The 18,243-nt window shown below is 57.2% G+C and overlaps 7 protein-coding genes across 7 annotated transcripts; 4 read left to right on the top strand and 3 right to left on the bottom strand.

The window, feature by feature from the left end:
* Nucleotides 1-904: 904 nt before the first annotated feature.
* Nucleotides 905-2,897, top strand: QBC33DRAFT_219561 (indoleamine 2,3-dioxygenase gamma type). The gene is made up of 2 exons (XM_060422770.1): nucleotides 905-1,645; nucleotides 1,718-2,897. Exons 1-2 carry the CDS (start codon nucleotides 1,194-1,196, stop codon nucleotides 2,754-2,756), a joined length of 1,491 nt encoding a protein of 496 aa, XP_060287084.1. The 5' UTR covers nucleotides 905-1,193; the 3' UTR covers nucleotides 2,757-2,897.
* A 418-nt stretch (nucleotides 2,898-3,315) lies between these two features.
* QBC33DRAFT_526002 (NOL1/NOP2/sun family-domain-containing protein) lies at nucleotides 3,316-6,647 on the bottom strand. Its single transcript, XM_060426865.1, has 11 exons — nucleotides 5,763-6,647; nucleotides 5,672-5,708; nucleotides 5,483-5,531; nucleotides 5,301-5,370; nucleotides 5,162-5,231; nucleotides 4,943-5,057; nucleotides 4,748-4,882; nucleotides 4,387-4,652; nucleotides 4,246-4,300; nucleotides 3,998-4,100; nucleotides 3,316-3,934 (listed from the first exon to the last, which is right to left on the bottom strand). Exons 1-11 carry the CDS (start codon nucleotides 6,592-6,594, stop codon nucleotides 3,588-3,590), a joined length of 2,079 nt encoding a protein of 692 aa, XP_060287083.1. The 5' UTR covers nucleotides 6,595-6,647; the 3' UTR covers nucleotides 3,316-3,587.
* Nucleotides 6,648-7,100: 453 nt separating this feature from the next.
* Nucleotides 7,101-8,562, top strand: QBC33DRAFT_575839 (uncharacterized protein; the record flags this gene model as incomplete). The annotated part of the gene is made up of 4 exons (XM_060430859.1): nucleotides 7,101-7,166; nucleotides 7,281-7,606; nucleotides 7,642-8,505; nucleotides 8,535-8,562. 4 exons carry the CDS (start codon nucleotides 7,101-7,103, stop codon nucleotides 8,560-8,562), a joined length of 1,284 nt encoding a protein of 427 aa, XP_060287082.1.
* A 640-nt stretch (nucleotides 8,563-9,202) lies between these two features.
* On the top strand, nucleotides 9,203-11,231 carry QBC33DRAFT_219305 (uncharacterized protein). The gene is made up of 3 exons (XM_060422767.1): nucleotides 9,203-9,541; nucleotides 9,591-9,642; nucleotides 9,753-11,231. Exons 1-3 carry the CDS (start codon nucleotides 9,364-9,366, stop codon nucleotides 10,918-10,920), a joined length of 1,398 nt encoding a protein of 465 aa, XP_060287081.1. The 5' UTR covers nucleotides 9,203-9,363; the 3' UTR covers nucleotides 10,921-11,231.
* Nucleotides 10,994-12,873, bottom strand: QBC33DRAFT_525997 (cell division control protein 14). The gene is made up of 2 exons (XM_060426864.1): nucleotides 12,029-12,873; nucleotides 10,994-11,897 (listed from the first exon to the last, which is right to left on the bottom strand). Exons 1-2 carry the CDS (start codon nucleotides 12,452-12,454, stop codon nucleotides 11,400-11,402), a joined length of 924 nt encoding a protein of 307 aa, XP_060287080.1. The 5' UTR covers nucleotides 12,455-12,873; the 3' UTR covers nucleotides 10,994-11,399.
* Nucleotides 12,874-13,898: 1,025 nt separating this feature from the next.
* QBC33DRAFT_525993 (putative geranylgeranyl pyrophosphate synthetase) lies at nucleotides 13,899-15,918 on the top strand. The gene has a single exon (XM_060426863.1). It carries the CDS (start codon nucleotides 14,207-14,209, stop codon nucleotides 15,479-15,481), a length of 1,275 nt encoding a protein of 424 aa, XP_060287079.1. The 5' UTR covers nucleotides 13,899-14,206; the 3' UTR covers nucleotides 15,482-15,918.
* Nucleotides 15,809-17,846, bottom strand: QBC33DRAFT_597378 (integral peroxisomal membrane peroxin-domain-containing protein). The gene is made up of 2 exons (XM_060431925.1): nucleotides 17,554-17,846; nucleotides 15,809-17,423 (listed from the first exon to the last, which is right to left on the bottom strand). Exons 1-2 carry the CDS (start codon nucleotides 17,760-17,762, stop codon nucleotides 16,160-16,162), a joined length of 1,473 nt encoding a protein of 490 aa, XP_060287078.1. The 5' UTR covers nucleotides 17,763-17,846; the 3' UTR covers nucleotides 15,809-16,159.
* Nucleotides 17,847-18,243: the final 397 nt, after the last annotated feature.

The raw sequence follows: 18,243 nt of genomic DNA, 5'->3' as shown, positions 1-18,243 counted from the left end.
GTTGGCATTGACTGTGTTTGGAAACAGGAGAGAATTGGACAGACTTGACCGAATCGCCTAGAACGTCCGGGCTGTTTGCGCGGCTTCCATCCGAACCATCCAGTAAAGGATGGTCCAGCCATACAACGCACGGGTTAACTTGTGCCAGGGTATGAGGCGTTAGATCCGTGTGCAGCCTGTCAAATAGTCCCACTAGCTCGCCTAGCCCGATGGTGCCCGGCCCAGGTAGTAGGCGCGGTTCACCGCTGAACGAGACATTTCACCTCGCAGTAATGACAAGACATCTTCACTCACTATCCAGCATCTTAGGTGTGCCGGCCGGTAGATATGGTCATCACGCCATGTAAGTGGTCATCAAGCTTCTCAAAACCGACTTGTGCACCGCAACGGTCGACCTTTACAAACCTATCAACCTTCTTCGGAGGGGCCTCTCTGGGACGAGCCAACTGGCCTAGGGAGAAGAACCACGGGTCGAGGGCAGGAATGCTGATAATGCCGAGTACCAAAGAGGAAGCCCGATTCGCTATGCGGAGGTGCGGAGGTGCAAGAGCCAAGAGGCCGGAAGGATTCCGGCCAAGGGGCCGGCTAGGGCCGGAGAAGAGTGGGGCAGCATGATATCTATTACTCAACGGTCCCACCCACCATCAACCGCCTCCTGGTTGGCAATCTTGAGGGCGACCGTCGGTCAGTGCAAAGACAAAGGGCAGAACCCAACTCTTTCAGGCAATTTGACCTGGCAAATAGGTATCCATGAAGCAGGCATTACGAAGCCGTCGACTCTTTTTAAATATGACTAAAATCTGCCATCACTACTCGTAAGTATGCGTGTAATACGGGCTGCTTGACCGATTCTGTCTGGTTCACGATGAAGGGCAGCAGGATACAACAACATGGCCTACCTGGGCATTCCTCCTGACCGAAGCTGTTTTGTCCAAGCGTGGACTTTTCCTCTCTTGGCGACAAAGGGAAACATCTGAGACTGGGCTAGGAGGGGATCTACGCAGAGTTCAGGATGGTAACTCCTCTTTCTGAGGCCGGAAGCAATTCCGGCCACGGCCTATATAGGCGGCGCGCTCGACGGTCAGGCAATCATACACTTTTTCCTCCTCTCAAGCCCGTAACCTGCTGCTCCTTTACGAATCACGTGCCAGTTCTACTTGGTGTATCAAAACTTCTCTTAATCAAGTTCAAACATGGGATCCCTTGCACACAACAGCAATAGATTCCCGGTCCTGGAGGACACTAGGCCGGATGACATGTCCCTCCCTGCATTCATGGTGTCGACAACCAGGGGCTTCCTGCCGAGGATGGACCCGATCGTGGACCTCCCCGCCGAGTTTGCGGCCCTCGAGTCCGTCCTCCAGAGAATGCCCATCAAGACGGCGTCAGGGGAACCCGGGCTGCTTGCCCACGGCGGTCTCGGCGACGTGGTCTCTAAGGAGCTGCCCGACCTCACCGAGTTCGTCGACACGTACAAGGCGAACCTGCCCCTCGTGAATGCCCTCTACAGGGACTACTCCTTCCTGGCGTCGGCGTACCTCCTCGAGCCCTGCCACCAGAGGTTCGTGCGTGGGGAGCCATATGGTCTGGGGCGCAACGTCTTACCGGCCAATATCGCAAGGCCCATTGCCCGGTGTGCCGCGATGTGAGTCTCCTTCTCCCCTTATATCAGCCCCGTCCCATGTCCCACGTTCTCATTTCTTTTCCCCCCTCCCAGATGTCAGTTCAAACCATTCATGGAGTACGCGGGATCGTACGCCCTGTTCAACTACCGCCTCGTCGACCCAGCCGCGGGTCTGGACTACTCCAATCTACGTCTGATCCGCGCCTTCGAGCACGGCCTGGACCCGACGTCGTCCGAGGCCGGCTTCGTGCTCGTCCACATCGACATGGTCAAGAACTCGGGCCCGCTCATCGCGGGGACCATGGCCTGCCTCGACGCCTGCACCGCCGCGGCCGCTGCTGCTGCTTCAGACGCCACCGCGGCCCTCGAGCACCGCCGATCCCTCAACGCCGGCCTGTCCACCACGCTGTCGGCGCTGCAGCGCATCAACGCCGTCATGGAGACCATGTGGGCCAAGTCGAAGCCGCGGTCGTACACGTCGTTCCGCACCTTCATCTTCGGGATCACGTCGCAGAGCATGTTCCCGGAGGGGGTCGTGTACGAGGGCGTCGGCGGTGAAGACGGGGAGAAGCCCCTGTCGTTCCGCGGCGAGTCGGGCGCAAACGACTCCATGGTCCCGCTCGTCGACAACCTGCTGCGCATCCCCATGCCGCACACGCCGCTGACAGAGATCCTCGAGGACTTCCGCCAGTACCGGCCCAGCAACCACCGCGACTTCCTGGCCTGGGTGAGGGAGACCAGCGGTGGGTTGGGGCTGAAGGGGTGGGCGCTCGCCACCCGGGGGGAGGAGAGGACGATGGTGGAAGAGGAGGAGGAGGTCAGGGAGTCGAGGAGGCTCTGGCTGCAGGTGCTGGACCAGGTCAGGGATTTCAGGTGGAGGCACTGGTGCTTTGCCCGGGAGTACATCCTCAAGATGACGAGCCACCCCACGGCCACGGGCGGTAGCCCCATCGTCACGTGGCTGCCGAACCAGCTGCAGGCTGTCTTGGAGGAGATGGTCAGCTTGTATGGCTCGTTTGGGGACTTGGGGGAGGAGTGTCGCGATATCATGGACCTGGTGCATCGACAGAAGGATACGCTGGCGAAGGAGGTGAAGAAGTACTGCGAGGAACGGGGGGTGCCGGCGGCTTAGGATGGGCTGGACATTGGTTGGTTGGTTGGTTGTCTGATGCTAGCTAGAGGTAGTCTTGGAATACCTAACAGAGAATGAAGTGAATGTGAGAGGACAGTCAAAACTACCCCTACCACCTGCCCAAGACATATAATGCCCAATACCGTCACGCAATATCGGTCAACATACACCAGGCTGGCCACCTGGTGTTGTTGGCCCCTCGGGCAGCACCGGGCTGCCCGTTGTAACCCCCCGTCCCGCGGTCGACTCCCCCCCGAAGTAAAACCCCACCGGGGTTTTCGTAGCCGGTGACCCCCCCAGGGTTCACCGGTGAGCTTTTTGCTACTCTCTCTATTTCTTTTCCCTTTTTTCTTCTCCCTTTGTTTATTATTTATTCGTGTGTACGCCTGGACGCACGCCTACGCCGTGCTGGCGGGCGTCTTCATCGGGCTCGAGGGCTAGATGTACGCCGCCAACCGGGTCGAGGGCTGGGCCGGGTGGCGCCAAGTTCCGCATCGTGCGCAAGATCGCCGAGAGCGAGACCATCACGACCTTCTACCTCGCGGGCAAGAGTTAGGTGTAATTGGTCTTGGTTTTCAAGGAAAACGACCAGACTAGCCCACGGCTCGAAAAGTGTCACTTGGTTTACCACGTAGTGAAGCCCGTGATTTCTATTTTCTTTTCCCTAGACTCCAAACTAGACAGCTCAGAGACGGCTGGAATACTCCCCTCGTCCCCACTTCCATGCTTTTGCCCTGGGCCCTACCCTCGACAACCCCCTATACTAGACACCCTCGAATCTAACCTCATCTGGCATGTATGGCGCTCGCTCCCTGTCTCACCAGGAAATCTCTATTCCTTCGTCTCCTTCCCCTTCTTGGCCCCCTTCTGATTGAGCGCCTTGGGATCCAGACCTCTCCGCCGCATAGCATTGCGCCTAGCGCGATCCATGTATTCGCGATCCTCATCATCGTCGAACCCGCCAAACCCGTCCTCCTCCCCGCCCTCCTCGTCGTCCGCAGCGATCGGCGTCCTGTCCACGATCTCGTCCTCGTCCTCGTCTCTATCGCCGGCGCCGGCGGAGCCGCCGCCAGCCCTCTTGACGCCGTTGCTCTTCTTGTCCGCGGCGCTGTTCACCTTGACGGCGTTGGCCGGCGTGGCGCGGAGCTTCTGGAACTTGGCCACGTAGAAGCCGTCCACTGTTGGCGGGTGTTAGTTCGGGATCACTTGCCGTGGCCGGAGCTTCGATCCTTGAGACTTACTGTTGTACGTGTGGGGGTAGTAGCGGCGCGTCAACTTGAGGCTTGGGGGGAACTCTTTGCCCATGTAACTTGTGAACCCTTCCTTGCCGAAGGGCAGACCGGTCTTCAGCGCCAGGAGTCAGCATTTTGCTTTGAATAACATCGTACGGGAACAGAATTAAGCCAGTTGTTTGGGCAGAAAACTTGTACTACAAGGGGTGGGACAAGGGGTGGGACAAGGGGTGGGGTGGGTTCCGGAAGCTGCTTACCTCGACAAGTTTGACATTAGGACGACGGCTGAGGGCGTAGGCAACGACTTGCTCACTGTGAAAAGGATATGGAGTTAGCATCTTGTCAAACTAAAAGGGGCAAGCCGGAAAGAAAGCCTCAGAAAGGACGGCATGACTTACTTCTCCTCAACAGTGACGCTACACGTCGAATAGACGACATAGCCGCCCGTCTTGCTGGCGTGATTAACCGAGTCGATGGCTGCCAGAAGCAACTGCTTCTGCGTATGCGGCAATACCATGAAGTCCTTCTCGTCTTTGTTGGTCTTGACGGAAGGGTCCTTGGCAATAACTCCGGTGCCTGAGCACGGCGCGTCCAGCAGCACCCTGTCGAAACCGCCCATCACTCCAGGGAACTCGCGGGCGTCGTAGTTGCACACGATTGTGTTCTATGAGTCTAGGCGTCAGCTGTGTTCTCTCGGAACGAGTAGTGAGCCTCCCAAGGAGGGACACGGGAAGCAACAGGCTGCCAAGAATCACGTACCGCAGCGCCGAGTCTGTGAATATTGCCTATCAGACCCTTGGAACGCGCCTTGTTCGCGTCGTTGGCGAAGATGACGCCCGTGTTCTTCATGAGCGCCGCCATATGCGTCGTCTTGCCTCCCGGAGCAGCAGCCATCTTTGCAAGAACAGTGTCAGTATATCAACCGCAAAAGTTACGAGTTGGCCAGTCACTTACATCGAGAACACGCTCGTTCTCCTGTGGGCACAGCGCCATGACGGGCAGGAAGGACGACGCGGCTTGCAGGATGTAGTGGCCCGCCAAATACTCGGGGGTGGCACCCAAAGGAACGCTGCAATATAGAGTTAACATCTCCTAGAAGTGCTGAAACAAGTCCCTGGCTTTGATCTCTGTCCAGTTTCCCGAGACATGGCCAGAATAAAGTAAAATACGTACTTGGAATCGAAGATCTGCAGGCCGACTTTCGACCATTTGCCTACCGGTTCCAGCGTGACGCCGCGGTTGACTTTGATGGCATTAGTTTGGTCCTAGATGTCGGGGACGGTAATGGTATGAGTGTGGGATGGTAACTCACTGAGTGCCTGCGCAAGGTCACGACGATGTGTCCGGAGGGTATTCGTGCGGATGACGACGGGACGGGCAGACTAAGTCGGAGTCAGTCTCTACCATGAAGGACAAGGTTGTAGAGAGTTTGGCGTCGCAATGCCGGTCCATAGGATGATGGGCTTCAGGGGGACAGCTATTTTGGGAGCTTACCTCGTTAGCCTCGAAAAAGGCGAATGCCTCTTTGACCGAGAAGAGATTCCTAGAAATTGGTCAGTAGTTGCTTCAAATATGGTATCAATAGTGAATCCTGCGTAGAACAAGCCACTGCCTCAGGAGCAAGACGCTTTTCATAGCTCAGGAAACATCGCCAGGGGTGATACTGAGCATCTAAAGACGTACATAAGCTTCTCTGCCAAGAATTCACTGTAACCGTAGTCTGTCCATTCCGTAGTCAGCAACTGTCTTACAAACAATAAGGGGGTAGACGTACAGCTGCAGAAGTCCTTCAGGAGCTGGCTGGTGTACTCGACCCTGCTCCGGCCTTCCTCCGCCAGGTTTGAGAAGTCTTCGAGCACGCGGATCGTCTCTGTTATCCTGGTCCGCAGCATCTGGAGGTCAGGGGCTAGCAGAGTCTTCGCCTTGGACGAGAGCTCGTCGTCATCGTCGTCACCGCCCAGCACCTGCGGCTTGTCGCCGTCGATGTTGGTTTGGAGAGCTTCCTCACGGAGCTCTGCCTCGTTCTCTGCCGCTTCTTCTTCCAACTGTTTATCCAGTTTCCTCGAGAGACCTTCGATGTTGGCAACTGTCAACTTCTCTTCTCTGTCCTCGTCGTCGTCCTCGTCGTCGGAGAAGACGAAGGTCTCCTTCCTATGTCCCTGTTCTTGATCCGAGTCGTAAACCGAGTCGTCCGAGCCGAGGAAGTCGTCTCCCAGCTTTTCCCCGTTCAGTTCACTCTCATCGGCCTCATCCTCCAAGTCCGATGCGCCAAACTCGTCGTCCATCTCCTCATCAGACTCGGGAAGGGGCGTCTTCTTAGCCTTGGAATTCCCAACTCTCTTTCCATCTTTCGGGGCACCCGGAGCGCTCTTCTCGCTACCGGCCTGCTTCCTAGCCGGCTTTGAGGTTGCGCCCTTCGTATTGGCCCTGCCGTCGCCCTTGGGCGATTGTTCCGACTTCTTGGAAGTTCTTCGCTTCTTGTACGAGGGTGCCTCTGCGGGGGTATCGTCGACTGGGATACCCTTCTTGCGCTTCAGTTTGTCGAAATGTGCCTCTGACAAGGGTGCAGGGGGACCCTGCTTCTTCATGCGACGCCCGACGCCCATTTTAGCGGCTTGAAAGTAATATCTCGAGGCTGTCGACTTGTTCGACGGAGGGGAACCCACAGATGGACTTTTGGTTGATTTTCTTTTCTACAGGCGATAAGATAAGAAGCTTCTTTTTCTTTTCAGATGACTAATCGAGCCCGCTGCTTTCATTGGTTCAGGTTCAATAAATTAGAGCCTTGATGTGATTGGCGGCGCTGTATCATCAACTTTCCATGTCACGTGCACAGAACCTTGGGTGAGATGAATGTTGGCAACCAGCTTCATCAGTTTCCAGTCTGCAATTTCCCTTTTTGACTGCTTCTAGTTTAGTTCGAAGGCGGGCTGGCACAAGAGAAGCTCGGATGAATGAGCCGTGGAACCAATGTCAACTTTAAAGCCAAATCGCCAAGGGCCATTGGGAAGGGGAGGTAATGTAGGTCTGAGGCAGCATCTCAGCTCGAGAGCCTTGCATCATATGCAGATGCACGAAGTCAAGTTTCAATTCACTAAAATTCTGCGATACAATGCCCATGTGGTCCTGTGATTTTGAGATATGCCAAAGACCGTCAGTTCGTACACTCGGCGAATGCGTACGTGCAACCGCCATCTATACTCCACCCATCTTCAACACACGAATTTCATAGCTGCCCTAAGTGGGAGGTTGGTTTGGGTCTTCAACCTCACCGCATCTACTTGCCAATAAGTTGTGTATTTGGCAGGATGCAGATGCCTATGATCCTGCGGCTCGGGAGGCCGAAGGACGTGAGCTGACAGCACTGATCGAGAAGATCAACACTCCTGCTCTTGTGGCCCGAGCCAGTCATTTACGCCAAGGGATTCCCTGCTCTATCCCTCCGCTTCAGTATGACAGAGCCACACGAATTTCCGTGATGGGTGGCATGAATTACCATGTCGAAGTTTGTTTTGACGACGGAGTCAAATGGATCGCCCGTATCCGCAGGTTCAACGCCACATCCCCTCCAGCCGCACTGCGAGCTTGTATCATCCAAAGCGAGGTTGCAACCCTCAAGTTTCTGGAGCGGACTCGTGTGTTCCTGCTCCAAGAGTATTCGATTTTGCGCTAGAACAGGCTGGCAATCCTGTGGGAGTTGGTTATATTCTGATGGAGAAGTTGCCCGGAAATTCTCTGAGATGGGCCATTGCAACCCAGGAACAGAGGAGAAAGCTCATGGATCAGCTTGCGGATACATTCATCGAACTTCGCCGATACCCATTCAACCTTTTTGGCTCCCTCGACCGCCCGGGCGACTCTCATGTCGGCCCATTTGCTCGAGAATCACTCACCGACTTTACGCAATCCGAAATGCGCACCACTGGCCCATTCTCCTTTCTGGGGGAGTATCACAAGTCGTCACTTCAACTCATGTTGGATCTAATCCTGCGCGAGGAGATATACTCGCAGCAAGCAGTGGATGCCTACCTCATCCATAGATTTCTTATCGACTTAGTCCCGTCTGTGCTGCCGTCACCAGGTCAGGATGACGAGAAGAAATACTACTTGAAGCATGCGGATGATAAGGGAGATCATATCCTGGTGGATGATGACTTCAACATGACTGGAATTATCGACTGGGAGTGGGCTCACACCGAGCCGCCAGCGCATGCATTCAACTCTCCAGTCGGCCTTCTTCCAGTTGCAGACTTCTACAGTGGTGCGAATGATCTGGGTGAAGATGAAATCGTCTTTGCACGCCTGCCTGAGGGGAAGGGCCGCCAGGATCTGGCAGATTTTGTCTGGAATGGCCGGTTGCAACATAGGTTCGCTTTTTGTTGCGGCTATGACCTCGTAGACTGGGATGGATTCCTGGGCCTTTTTCGAGGGCTCCGAGATGTAGTGAAGGTAGACGATGGCCTGGATTGGGATGACTGGAAATCTTTGGCGTTGCACCGCTACAAGGAGGATGCAGGGTTGCAGTTGCTGTTGTCTAAACATGGAGGCACTGGTTCAACGCCCTGGGCACGTAAGGTATGAAGATGAGTCCGCACAATATTTTGACCGTCGCTACAGAGGTATAACAGACCAGCGTCTCTGCCCGTTCAGCAAATTGTACTGTTGGAGGCAGTACCGTCTTTGATACGCATTAATAGACATCGGGCATCAAAACCAGCTACCCTTCAATAACTCTTCTCGAGACGCAACCGAAGGGCTTACACCTCCCGATGGGGATTAGGGGGAAGGCGGTCTGGCAATAAGGAAGCTTGGATGAGGAGGTGTGGTTGACCGATATCAACACGGCCCAGTCTGCCATACAAAACCATCCCACCAGATTCCGCCATTTCTGTGCTTCCACAGTATGGGGGTAACCCTGGAGGAACGGGTGGTGTGTGGCTAGACGCACGTTTTCAGCTCGAGACCCTTGCATGGCATGCAGATGCACGAAGTTGGGCTTTGTCTGTAATTGGTCTCCTGGATCCCGAGTTGCATTTCTTTGACATGGAACCATCCTGGAGATCAGCGCAACGTGAAAAAGTGGCGGCTCTGGGCCCTGTGGCCTTCTCCTGTCAGTTTCTTTATTTGTTGGGGTTTGTGGACTAGGTAGCCTCGTGGGCCTCTCATATCAAATTGATTTCCAGGATATTTGGACAGACTCGGCCATTTACTTCTTGATTCCCCTTTTCATGTCTGCATCACGTTTTCCCCCGTGGGCTGCTGGTGCTTCCTTGGCTCGTTCTGCGAAGTTGTGTTGTGTCACACTACCTACTAAGTTTATGAGGAGCATCGTCTTTCTTCGACCGTCCCTTGGTCCTTGAGCTTGGATTCCAGCCATGGATGACCTTGCAAGGCTGCTGGCCCTCGGATGGCTGTTGGCCACCGTTGTTCTTGCTCAACGCTTCGCCGCCATCGAAGCGACGCCAACCTTGTCGCTCCGATATTACCAGGCTGCGTCGAAGCTCAGCCCGCTGGGGAAGCGACAGGCGCTGTGCACCCAGGGTCAACATCCTTGTGAGACCTACTATATTCCGCTAAAGTTGCGACTCTAACGATGAGGCAGGCCTGGATATCGGGCCTCTTGGCGCAACATCGTGCTGCCCCGACGATACCTAGTCAGCATCCGCCTCTCTTCGTTGCTCCTCACCTTGCCTTTGCACCCCCTTTTCCCCCTCCCTCCTCCCTCGAGCCAGAGCCGCTGACCATCCACTCACCATCCCAACAGCTGCATCGTGAACCCCACCACCGGCAACAAAGCAGCATGCTGCGCCATCGGCTCCGACTGCGGCAGTCCCTGCCCAGCGAACCAGTACCAATGCAACTCAACCACAACCCTGACCTCCCCATCCCCAACAGTCACCACCGTCCCCGCCTGCTGCCCCCGCCCCTGCACCCAAACCTCCATGTTCCTCTGCCCCTCCGCCCTGGGTGGCGGCTGCTGCTCCTACGGCCAGACCTGCGGCAGCAGCCGCAAGTGCCTGTGGACTAGCACGGCGGGCCCAACCTCGGTCGTCGGCGAGATCCCCGCCGGCTGCACCACCAGCCAGATTGCGTGCCCGGCCTCCATGGGCGGCGGCTGCTGCGCCCTCTCCCAGAGCTGCACCTCGGCCGACGGCAAGGCGCAATGCGCCGCCGCGACGGCGCCCGTGCCCACCGGTAGCGGGGTCTCCGCCGTGGCGCAGGAGAAGGGAGGGTTGGGCGCCGGCGGAAAGGCGGGTGTTGCGGTGGGGGCGGTCGTGGGTAGCGGCCTCGTGGTTGGGGCAGTGACCTGGGTTTGTCTCCGCCGACGCCGCCGCAGGAGGAGGAGGAGGAGGCGGAGGAGTGACGAGGGGTCCGGGACTGGCACCGGCACCCGGACTGGTGGGGGCAGTGTGGATGGGCCGGCGATGCGGATGGCTGAGGGCCGGGGCGGATGGCGGACCGAGGGTGTCCATGGTTCCGGGGGCGGTAGAGCCGGTGAGACGTCGGAGAGCCACTCGGATGTCGTGTCTCACGGGGGGAGGCTTAGGGGTCTGACGCAGGACTACTTCGGCCCGGATGCTGTGGCTGGGCCATTCACGGAGGCAGAGCACGGTACCTCCTCACCCCACGGGGCGTCGCCCGGTCGGAATCGGGCGGTGCCGACGGAACCACAGAGCCCGGATGACATCACCGCGGCTGTGGAAATCGACTCGCGGTCCCGGGAGCCGACTGTCGATGGGTCTGGCAATGGCGGGTCGAATGTGCCTGCAGTACGTCCCCAGCAGGTGTCTGATACCATCGAGGGCCGGTTCGAGTTGTACGGTTCCGAACTGTCCCCACCGTCAGACCCTGTATCGCCATTCACGCCGCAGTCTTCCGGGGCCGAAACGGTAACACCGGCAGATCAGCACACGAACCCACACGTCGCATAAGTGCTGCAGCGAGCGGCTAACACCTCACGCGACCATGGGCAAGTTCCGGGATGTTTGCCGTGAGAACGGTAGTCTTCTATTAGTGGGTTGACTTCTTAAAAAATGCCGGAACTCCTATCCGTCTATGAACAAAACTCGCATGACCATTCATTCCCCGGACGGGAACAGGGCATTTGCGGTCAGAACCTCCTTGAATGCAAATGAGCTAAAAAAAAAAAAACATCCCGAGATGGCGCTCTGACAAGGTGGAACGCGACCCGAGACCGAGATATTATCTTCCCTTCCGATCAAACAAACCATATTCTGGGAAAGAACGCCATGCTGAACAAATGCGATGTAAGTAAGTACGACAACCTGCCGGACGGAGTGTAGCGGCGAGGCTCCCGAAGAGAAGCCCAAAGAAAAGCAAGCGGGACAAAAAGCCCACGAAAGGAGCCACACTCCCTTCCAAGTCACACCCTTCCTTTCGTCTCTGCAGTTCAGACCACGACGCCCCCAAACGGCGCGCTATTCCTCAGGTCCTTGACCAGGTCCTCGACGGTGGGGAGGTGCTGCGCCAGGAACGCCTGCTTCTCCTCCGTCGTCCTAGTCGAGCCGTCGTCGTCGTCGTCGTCACCACTGTCAGCCCTCCTCCGCCTCGCCGCCGCGGGGGATCCGACGTCGCCGGCGAAGGCCCTGGCGAGCTTGCTGGGGCTGCGCTGCAGCATGGCCGGGGTGGCGGAGTTGGCGCGGGCCTCGGCGCGCGGGATGCTGGGGGTCTCGGGCATGAGGTAGAAGTAGAGGAACTCGACGAGCTTGAGCTTGACGTCGCGTGACGTTGAGCGGCTGCGGAACAGCGACGTGATGGTCAGGAGGCCGTCTTGGGACTCGAAGGTGCGTGTGTTGCGCGGCGCGCCGATCAGCGCGACGACGAGGGTGAGGAGCGTGGCGCACTGGATGGCCGGGCAGTTGACCGGCTCGACGAGGTCTAGGAGGAGCTGGTTGGGGGAGATATGTTAGTCGTTGTCTAGATTTTGGAGGGATTGCACCTTTTTTTTGTCTTTCACTGGGCGGGAGAGACGGGCGCAAGGGGAAAGGGGAAAGAAGAATGAGGGAGGGCGTGACTGACATCCATGTAGACCTCTCGCGAGAAGAGCGCCTTACTCGGAGGGTGGAGCAGTAGGACGCCCTGGATGAGATCGAGCGCATTCAGGATCAGCAGATCGTTCTGGCCGTCGCCGCCCCGGGCAACCAGGCGGTCGAGCGTCGTCAGCAGACGCTGAGCGACATTCCACTCGAAGCCCTGCTGCAGCTTGAAGAACTCGCGGAAGGCCGGGTCGTCGGACAGGTCAGAGAGCGCCTTATGCGGCGAGGGCGGCGAGTCTCCGTCTTTAGTCGGGCTGCTCGATGGCTTCCTGGGGGACTTGCTTGCTCCAGCTGGCGAGGAGAGGCAGATTTGCGCGAGGAGACCCTCTACCTGCTTGAGGCCCTTGTTGATCTTGAGGCCGTCGTAGGAGGACAGGTTGTCGAATGCGAGGGAGAGGAGAGCTTCCATTGCGGACTGTGGGCGGAACTCTGTATGGATGGAGAGGGCGATGGGTGTGTAGAGAGACTGATGGGGGTATCAAGAAGAACAGCGCAGCTTTTGTCTCTGGTATTATAACGCCGTACGATAGAGAAATTGTGCTCTTGATGCCGCGCCGATGATACAAAGCCCGCAGGACAAGATCACAGATTCCAGAAAGCAAGAAAACACAAATAACTCCCGAGGCGGCTCGATTTGGAGAGGACGGACCGTGGGAGGCAAAGGAGGGCGCCACCAGGATGGCAGTGGTTGGCCCTTGATATTGGAATAATACAATTAGAGAGAAGGTAAAATAGACTCGGGACGGGTATCAATGAAAGAAAATTTGGAGTCTCGGGCGAAGAAGAATTCTAATTAGACATATCGGCGGCGCATTTCCTTTTCTGTCTCTTGGATCGTGGTGGGGAATTCAATGACCCTTGCGATGTTTAGTTGTTGGTCAGGGCGGCCTGGGTGCCACAGCAACCAGCCAGACCAAAGATGCTGGTTTGGAGTACATATTATTTTTGGGGTTTAGCGGGGTTTACGTGACCTGGGTTTGCTTGTCGCACCACCACCTGCAGATCCAAACCCTGAACCTTGCTCGAGGATCAGTCCATAAAGCAAAAACATCCTTCAACCAAGCTTCACAGACTTGTTGCCCAGCCCAGGCGCAGGTGAAAGAGCAATGCGACTTGCATGTCCTGAAACCGGCTCCACAAACGCAATTCAGCGGGTCAGCGCATGAATGATGGGGCCAACTTCTAGAAGCTGAATCACGAATCACCAATCACCAATCACCAATCACCAATCACCAATCACGGATGGAAGCTGGGAACTGAGGAAGGGCATCAACAAGGCTGGGATGGATTTCAGGGGCTCCAGTTGCTGGTTCCATCCTGGCCTTCCGCACGGAATATGTGATTGACAGGTCCTGACGGACTGGATTGGGTGCTCCGCATGGGTTGGCAGGTTGGAAGACGAGTTTCTATTCTCTAATACCTTGGTATGTGACTACACACCACGGGATTCAATTAAACTCCGTACCACGGATCGACTCCCGTCTGTACGTAGTGCGATTCTAAGCCCGGGTATCCCTTCATGTGGCAGCCCAGGTTCCCCGCCGCCGGGTACAAGCCGCAACAGACGACAATGCGTTAAAGCACGAAACGCCCGGCCTCCTATGAAATGCCCGGTAGACAGTTTTCACTGCCCCAATCAGTAGGATTCCAAGGTGGAATTTTATATCATCCTCCCATAGTTTTTATCTTTGCTGCTTTTGTCTCCTGTCTTCTATCTCTTTTCCTCTCATGATTCCTAGCCAAAGGTGAGTTCTGATGTCTCTTATTAGCGTGGTATGTGTTTCACGTGCTTTTTACACCAACCAATTCAAGCTTTCCCCCCAATAAAGCTGCACCTGCCTTAGCTTTAACCCCGCCATCACTCGGCTTGGGCTGGGCATCTGGAGCCCTTCACCGGATTCCCCAACAGCTCGCCACCAGCATTGAATTCACCGCAGCTGGGCGAGATGGCTAACCTGGTCGTCTCTGTCATCTAGACGCCTGTATACTAGGGCAGAGTGAAAAACCCGTGTACTCTCCGCTTTTCACTGCAGTCCGAGGATAGCTTTTGCACGATTGCTGCTGCCTTATCTACAGGCAATCACTCAACCTCCACGTCCCCACCGGCCAACACTTGCTGCTCCGAAGTAAAGTTTGCGCGTCCGTCCGGCCGCTCCCTCCCATGTTTATATATAGGAGATCCCAGAAGCATCTCTCGACCATGGCTGTACCTTCCTCCTCAGCAAACCCGACTCCGGACCACAACACTTTCCTCCCGTCCCCAAACATAATTCCACCTCGCACCTCTTCGACCAACCAGTTTGCTGCTCCGTCGAAACCCATCCTCCATTCTGTACCCGAAGGCGACTGGATCGGTAAAACTCGTGGCAGTAGCCAAGCTCAGGCTCAGGTTCTCGGCCATCAGCGCAGCCGCAGTCGAAAAGCGTCCAACTCTTCGAGCTTCACCTCCCCGTCGACATCCCTGCCCATCGCCATGGCCCAGGATACCCCGCCCCCGCCGCCCGACCCGAACCGGTTTGCCACCGAAGACCTCAACGCCACAGTCAAGCGGTGGACCGATTACAAGGAGAAGATCGTGACAGCTCCCTTCACCTACCTCTATGAGCACCCTGGGAAGGACTTCCGGTCGCAGCTCATCAACGCCTTCGATTTGTGGCTCGAGGTTCCGCGCGACAGCCTCGATGTCATTACCAAGGTTGTGGGTATGCTCCATACGGCCAGCCTGCTCGTTGACGACGTAGAGGATAGCAGCCTGCTGCGCCGGGGCTTTCCTGTGGCACACAACATTTACGGCGTCCCGCAGGTCATCAACAGCTCCAACTATATCTACTTCTGCGCCCTGCAGGAGCTGCAGAAACTCAAGAGCCAGAAGGCTATCAGCATCTTTGCCGAAGAGTTGGTGAACCTGCACCGCGGCCAGGGCATGGATCTCCACTGGCGTGACACCCTCACTTGCCCGACCGAGGACGACTATCTCGAGATGGTGGGGAACAAGACGGGCGGCCTGTTCCGGCTGGGCATCAAGCTGATGCAAGCCGAGTCGCGAAGCCTCATCGACTGCGTGCCTCTTGTTAACATCATCGGCCTCATCTTCCAGATCGCCGACGACTACCTCAACCTGGCTAGCAAACAGTACAGCGACAACAAGGGCATGTGCGAGGACCTGACCGAGGGGAAGTTCAGCTTCCCTGTCATCCACAGCATCCGTGCCGATCCGTCCAACCTGCAGTTGCTTAACATCCTCAGGCAGAAGACCACCAACGAAGAGGTCAAGCTCTACGCCGTCAACTGCATGACCAAGACGGGGTCCTTCGACTACACCCGCAAGGTGGTGGCTGTGCTTATCGACCGCGCCAGAAAGATGACGGATGAGATCGACGACGGGCGAGGCAAGGCCGCAGGCATCCACAAGATTCTGGATAAGATGGTCATCTAATAACCATCACTTGGAAACAACTGTCCTCTTTTCTACTTCCCTTTCCTTTCCCCCCTGATATATCAACAAGGAGCATTCTTTGGATGGGATGCACGGGAGTGAAAGGGATTGGGATTGGCTGGCGCATCCACATACGGACGGGCGTTCGGGGCAGGAGGCTTGGTTTTCTTCTAGACGCTCTCGTTTTCCTTTCTGATACCCTCACCGGGCAAGGGCGATGACCATGGGATAGACTGAATTTTACCATGTGGGCTGGTGGCCAGGCTGTTTGAGGGGTTTTCTACTTTTAGCAGGGTTGGTTCTCTTGTGTTTTAACCCCCCGAGAGAGTGGCCTGTTTGGCATCCATGGACAGTTAAGTTTTTTTTAGAAGTACTAGCGGAATAGGTAGCGTTGTAGGCATAACTACATGACTATTTTTGCCAGAAAAGATACTGCCGTTCAGTGCGGTGTTCATGACTCTCGAATTTCCTTGGCTGCAGCGAGGCTCGCCGGATGGTAGGTATATATATGTGTGTGCCATGCTTTCTCGTCTGAATGATAGATATCTTCGTTGCCTCGATGCCACGCCCATTCTAGGGAGGCGGCCATTAGGGTAGGTTCGTAATCATGCCAGTCATGCTTGTAATATAATACAGAGGCAGGAGAATGAGGTCATGCCGGAACAAGTCCGTTCCAACTCAGCCCACAACGCCAACCTTCTTCCTCCTGACAAGGCGCACCCACCTCCTCCGCCTCCACTCGCCGCGCCTACCAGTGCCCTCCTCGCCCTCCTCCCAGCTCAGGCCGCCGGGGGGGCGTCGGCCGCCGGGCGGCGGCGATCCGGGCGGGTACTCGACAACGCCCGCGGTGACCTCGTGCTCGTTGTGTATGTCGTAGACCCACCGCTCGCCCTCGGTCTCGACCTCGACGCCCGTGATGATGCGCTCCTCGACCCACTCGCGGCTCCACAGGTCGAGGGCCCACTTCTTGCCGCTCCACTCCCAGCCGTCGGGCGGGAGGACGTCCTCGAAGAAGCGCGAGCCCGAGGGCCGGGAGCCGGCGATGCGGGCGGCCGAGAGCGGGTCGTAGGGCGACGGGCTGAACAGCCACGGCTCCCACTCGCCCGACCCCGAGGGGCTGAGGCGCTGCAGCTCGAAGATCTCGACCTCGCGGGCCTCGGGCGCCGAGTCCAGGATGATGTCGCGCCCCACCCAGGAGGCGAGGAGGGAGCGGGCGCGGGCGCCCTGGGCGCCGACGTAGCCGGGCGGGGCGGCGCGGCGGAGGAGGCGCGCGGCGGAGGGGTGGGAGGACCAGATGACGGCCCAGCCGGCGGCGAGGAGGAGCTGGCGCCAGGGGAGCAGGTGGGCGGCGATGGACATGGCGGCGGCGGCGGCGCAGAGGAGGACGAAGGCGGCGGAGGAGACGGCCTCGTCGGAGAAGTTGGTGCGGGGCACGACCAGCGAGACGATGCGGTCGTGCAGGACGGAGAAGTCCTCCATGCTGTTCTGGAGGTCGCCCATGTTGCGGAAGAAGTCGCGCGAGAGCTCCTTGACGGGCTTGACAGTGCGGGCCGGGGCGAGAGGGGGCCCGCGCGGGGAGTACGAGGACGGGGCCGCGGGCGAGGGCGCGGCCGGGTGGCGGGCGATGAAGGAGGGGATGAGCACGCCGAGGAGGACGGCGACGGGGGGCAGGGCGCAGAGCAGGTACGGGTCCAGGCAGACGAAGGTGTAGACGCCGAGCAGCGAGAGCGTCTGGCTGGGGTGGCGCCACGAGAGCAGGCGGATGACGCGCGCCTGGAACTTGAAGATGACGCCGATGCGCGCGTTGAACCGCCGGAAGTTGTTCGACATGGTCGTCACGGTGAAGCCCGGCCGCTCGGCGTAGGCCGGCATGTAGTCGTCATCGGAGGCGTCGGGATCGTGCATCTGCCCGCCGTCGACGGGGATCACCTCGGAGAGAAACCTAGGCCCCCGGGTTAGCACGTGATGGATGTTGCCGTTTTCATACGGCCCTCTCTTTCTCCCCTCTTTCTATCTAAATGAATAGAAGGAGGGGGACCAGAGAGGGAGAGAGTGTAAATCTGGTTGGTTACTTTTCCAAAAGCTTGTCTTGCATGTTCGCCGCCCCGAGGATCCCCCGCCGTAACACCCGGCTCCTCAGGCCGGGTTTGGCTTCGGGGGTGCCGGGCTCGGACTGTTGGTTCTCATCGCGCCCGTCCTTCTCATCCCGGCCGTCCTCCTCCTTCTGCACTTGGGCCGGCTCGTCCGCGGCGGTGAGGAAATCTAGCGCAAACTCGTCCATGATGTTGTAAGATCAAGCGCTCCCGCTCCCAGCTCTAGGGGGATGAGGTGGGCGCCTCAGTGAATTCACACCCCCGTCCAGCGATAATACCTTTCCGCAAACGTTCAGAGTGGGCCAATAGTTTTTGATTAAAGCTCGAGGGCACGAGGACGTGCGAGTGACGAGTTAATCATCGATATGACGGATACCTGATGAGATAGGTTGGGCAATTATGTTCGCTAATTCGCACCGTCACATGTAGGTACGGATACCATATGCTTTGGTAAGGCGCACATTGGCGGCAACTCCCGAGGCACTTTTTACCTGCATTCCGTCATAAAGTGGGCCTCTCATCTCAGACATAGGTGCCTTACCTGCCTCTTCAACTGCCTGGACGTGATGAACGCAACTGGCGTGGCTCTCACGCTTCCATTCATTCATCACTCATGAATCTGAACGACACGAACGGTCCTTCAACTGCAAGTAGTTTGAACTATAAATT

Source organism: Phialemonium atrogriseum (assembly GCF_030411735.1).
Source record: "Phialemonium atrogriseum strain 8032-3 unplaced genomic scaffold QBC33scaffold_3, whole genome shotgun sequence".
NCBI lineage: Eukaryota > Fungi > Ascomycota > Sordariomycetes > Cephalothecales > Cephalothecaceae > Phialemonium > Phialemonium atrogriseum.
This window is presented reverse-complemented; position numbering and strand designations above follow the sequence as displayed.

Bases quoted from the DNA above. Each gene is read 5' to 3' on its own strand.
- QBC33DRAFT_219561 (XM_060422770.1), top strand. From the start codon at position 1,194: ATGGGATCCCTTGCACACAACAGCAATAGATTCCCGGTCCTGGAGGAC. The intron at 1,646-1,717 runs GTGAGTCTCCTT...CCCCCCTCCCAG, and splicing joins ATTGCCCGGTGTGCCGCGAT to ATGTCAGTTCAAACCATTCA.
- QBC33DRAFT_597378 (XM_060431925.1), bottom strand. From the start codon at position 17,762: ATGGACGAGTTTGCGCTAGATTTCCTCACCGCCGCGGACGAGCCGGCC. The intron at 17,424-17,553 runs GTAACCAACCAG...CCGGGGGCCTAG, and splicing joins CAAGACAAGCTTTTGGAAAA to GTTTCTCTCCGAGGTGATCC.
- QBC33DRAFT_525997 (XM_060426864.1), bottom strand. From the start codon at position 12,454: ATGGAAGCTCTCCTCTCCCTCGCATTCGACAACCTGTCCTCCTACGAC. The intron at 11,898-12,028 runs GTCAGTCACGCC...TCCCCCAACCAG, and splicing joins CGCGAGAGGTCTACATGGAT to CTCCTCCTAGACCTCGTCGA.
- QBC33DRAFT_526002 (XM_060426865.1), bottom strand. From the start codon at position 6,594: ATGGGCGTCGGGCGTCGCATGAAGAAGCAGGGTCCCCCTGCACCCTTG. The intron at 5,532-5,671 runs GTACGTCTTTAG...ACCAATTTCTAG, and splicing joins TTCTTGGCAGAGAAGCTTAT to GAATCTCTTCTCGGTCAAAG. The intron at 3,935-3,997 runs GTAAGTCTCAAG...ACCCGCCAACAG, and splicing joins CTACCCCCACACGTACAACA to TGGACGGCTTCTACGTGGCC.
- QBC33DRAFT_525993 (XM_060426863.1), top strand. From the start codon at position 14,207: ATGTTTATATATAGGAGATCCCAGAAGCATCTCTCGACCATGGCTGTA.
- QBC33DRAFT_219305 (XM_060422767.1), top strand. From the start codon at position 9,364: ATGGATGACCTTGCAAGGCTGCTGGCCCTCGGATGGCTGTTGGCCACC. The intron at 9,542-9,590 runs GTGAGACCTACT...ACGATGAGGCAG, and splicing joins CACCCAGGGTCAACATCCTT to GCCTGGATATCGGGCCTCTT. The intron at 9,643-9,752 runs GTCAGCATCCGC...CCATCCCAACAG, and splicing joins TGCTGCCCCGACGATACCTA to CTGCATCGTGAACCCCACCA.